Source organism: Prionailurus viverrinus, chromosome X (genome assembly GCF_022837055.1).
Source record: "Prionailurus viverrinus isolate Anna chromosome X, UM_Priviv_1.0, whole genome shotgun sequence".
Lineage (NCBI taxonomy): Eukaryota > Metazoa > Chordata > Mammalia > Carnivora > Felidae > Prionailurus > Prionailurus viverrinus.
Window position 1 is genome coordinate 104,014,330 of NC_062579.1, and position 2,669 is coordinate 104,016,998.

Below are 2,669 nucleotides of genomic sequence, written 5' to 3' on the forward strand. Positions count from 1 at the left end.
GACCATTCAGCTCTTTTACACATACACAGTCTTACACTTTCCCAACAAGTACTTATGGTTAGTTGAGCTATGACTCGGGATCCCAGGGTGGGGATCACCACGCGCCCAGGTCCCCCTTCACCGCCCTGGGAGAAGGATGGAGGGCAGAGGAGAGGGGGGTGGAACCGGTTCAGATCTTCCCACGGGACGTGCCTTCCACCCGGCGGTCATCCCAGGCTGACCGACACCCAGGATGCGAGGCAGAGGGACCTGAACACACGCAGGTACCACTCCCATGCAGAGACAGCATCCCTTTGGGCAGTCATTGCCCTGTCACAGTGGGGCAAGTCCAGGGAGTTCTGCCAGCACTTCCTGGTCTGGTTCTGGTTGGGGAAGCGGCTGTCAAAAGGGGTAGTCTGGTAGTTCTTGATTTGGGTTGTTTTTAAGTTTATTTATCGTTATTGATGCATATTATTTATATATAATAATGTTATTATTTGTTTATTTTATTTATTATTAATATTATTTTGAGAGAGAGAGAACAGGCACAGGTGCACGCAACCAGGGGAAGGGCAGAGAGAGAGGGGGAGAGAGAGTATCCCAAGCAGGCTCCGTGCTGCCAGCGCAGATCCTGATGCGGGGCCTGATTCCGCAATGCGTGAGGTCATGACCTGAGCCGCAATCAAGAGTCTGATGCTTAACCGACTGAGCCACCCAGGCGCCTCTCTTGATTTTGATCTTGATGTCTTCTGCCATGGTTCTGACTCCTTCCTAAAGACACCCCCAAAGCAGCTCTCAGCTCAAATGTGACCCTCAGCCAAAGCACTTTGTGGGACTCCTGGGTGGCTCAGTCGGTTTAGCGACCAACTTCGCCTCAGGTCATGATCTCGTGGTCTGTGAGTTCGAGCCCCGTGGGGGGCTCTGTGCTGGCAGCTCAGAGCCTGGAGCCTGCTTCGGATTCTGTGTCTCCCTCTCTCTCTGCCCCTCCCCTGCTTGCTCTCGGTCTCTGTCTCTCTCAAAAATAATAAACGTGAAAAAAATGAAAATAGATAAAAATTTTAAAAAAGCACTTTGTAAAAAATTTGGATTGAAGTAGAGTTGACACGTGCTCCTTTTTAACCAGTGTTCCTCAAATGGCCTCTTGGAGCTCTAAGCAATTTGCTGCAGCCAGCGACAGAAATGGGGTTACTTCCTGTGCTCTGCCAGCCCCCCACTTAACCTGGGACTCCTGGATCCATAAAGGACACTAGAAGTCATCTAATCAGGCCCCTTTCTTGTAGATGTTGGCCAAACTGTTGCAAAGAAACATTAGGTGACTTTTCTAAGGTCTAAAGGTAAAATCACTCATTAAAAAAAAAATCCTGGGGCGCCTGGGTGGCACAGTCGGTTAAGCGTCCGACTTCAGCCAGGTCACGATCTCGCGGTCCGGGAGTTCGAGCCCCGCGTCAGGCTCTGGGCTGATGGCTCAGAGCCTGGAGCCTGTTTCGGATTCTGTGTCTCCCTCTCTCTCTGCCCCTCCCCCGTTCATGCTCTGTCTCTCTCTGTCCCAAAAATAAATAAACGTTGAAAAAAAAATTAAAAAAAAAATCCTACATGTATTGAGTGCTTATTCTGTGTCAGGCACTGTGTCAAGCAATTGGGAAAGAGAGATCAACAACAGCAACAACAAATAGCTCTGATCTCTAATTGCTTACAGCCTGGTGCATCAGAAAAACATAAAGTATATAGTGTGATAGGTGTTAACAGACGTGTAAATACAAAGCACCGCTGTCCCTGGAGAGATCAGGGAAGGCTTCCCAGAGAAGGAGACCCTGCAGCTGGATGTGTCCAGCGGAAAGAATGGAATGAAAGAGGCAGCATGGAAGGTGAGGATGCTGAGGGAGTCTTCCTTGAGGCACAGGCTGGGCTGCAGCCCCCAGTCTCTGGCGCCTCACTGCCAGGCGACCCTGAGCTCTTCATCCAGCCACACCCAGCCAGCTTCCAGCACTGCTCCTGCCCCAGGGTAGGGATCGCCAAATTTAGCAAAGAAAAATACAAATTAAATTTGAATTTCGGCTAAGCAATATTCTGTAGCATAAGTATATCCCCAGAATATGCACGGGACATACTGATGCTACAAAATATTTGTTGTTTGTCTACGGCCATACCACCCTGAACGCGCCCGATCTCGTCAGATCTCAAAATATTTGTTGTTTATCTGCTGTTCAAATGTAACTGGGCATCCTGTATTTTATCAGGCAACTCTACCTGGAATAAAGGTGTATTTGTGGGAGTAAGAGAGTGGGAGAGGAAGGGAGGGAAGAAGACAGGAAGAAGGGAACTAGTTCATCAGTGAGGGGCGAACCGGAAGACTCTCAGGCTCGAGGAAAGCAGATTTGTTAAGACCTAAAAACCACACAAAATCTGCCCTTAACATTACTACTCACTATTTCATTTCTGTTTTCAGTTCTCCAGTTTTATTGGGACATAATTGGCATATAGCACTGTATAAGTTTAAGGTGTACAACACGATGATTTGATATACACGTGTGTGTGCGTGTACATATTGCAATGTGATCACCACAATAAGCTTAGTTCACATCCATCCCCTCACATAGTTACATTTTGTTCTTGTGATGAGAGTTTTTAAGATCGACTCCGTAAGCAACTTTCAAGTATAGAATGTACAGTCATCATGTTGCACATTACAG

General features: G+C 47.7%; 1 protein-coding gene across 1 annotated transcript; it reads right to left on the minus strand.

The window, feature by feature from the left end:
• Positions 1-206: 206 nt before the first annotated feature.
• Positions 207-735, minus strand: LOC125157803 (cytochrome c oxidase subunit 6B1-like). The gene is made up of 2 exons (XM_047844818.1): positions 694-735; positions 207-404 (listed from the first exon to the last, which is right to left on the minus strand). Exons 1-2 carry the CDS (start codon positions 733-735, stop codon positions 207-209), a joined length of 240 nt encoding a protein of 79 aa, XP_047700774.1.
• Between the last annotated feature and the right edge of the window lie 1,934 nt (positions 736-2,669).

Coding starts and splice junctions, on each gene's coding strand:
- LOC125157803 (XM_047844818.1), bottom strand. CDS start 735: ATGGCAGAAGACATCAAGATCAAAATCAAGAGAGGCGCCTGG. Junction 405..693: donor AAATCAAGAGAGGCGCCTGG/GTGGCTCAGTCG, acceptor ACCCAAATCAAG/AACTACCAGACTACCCCTTT.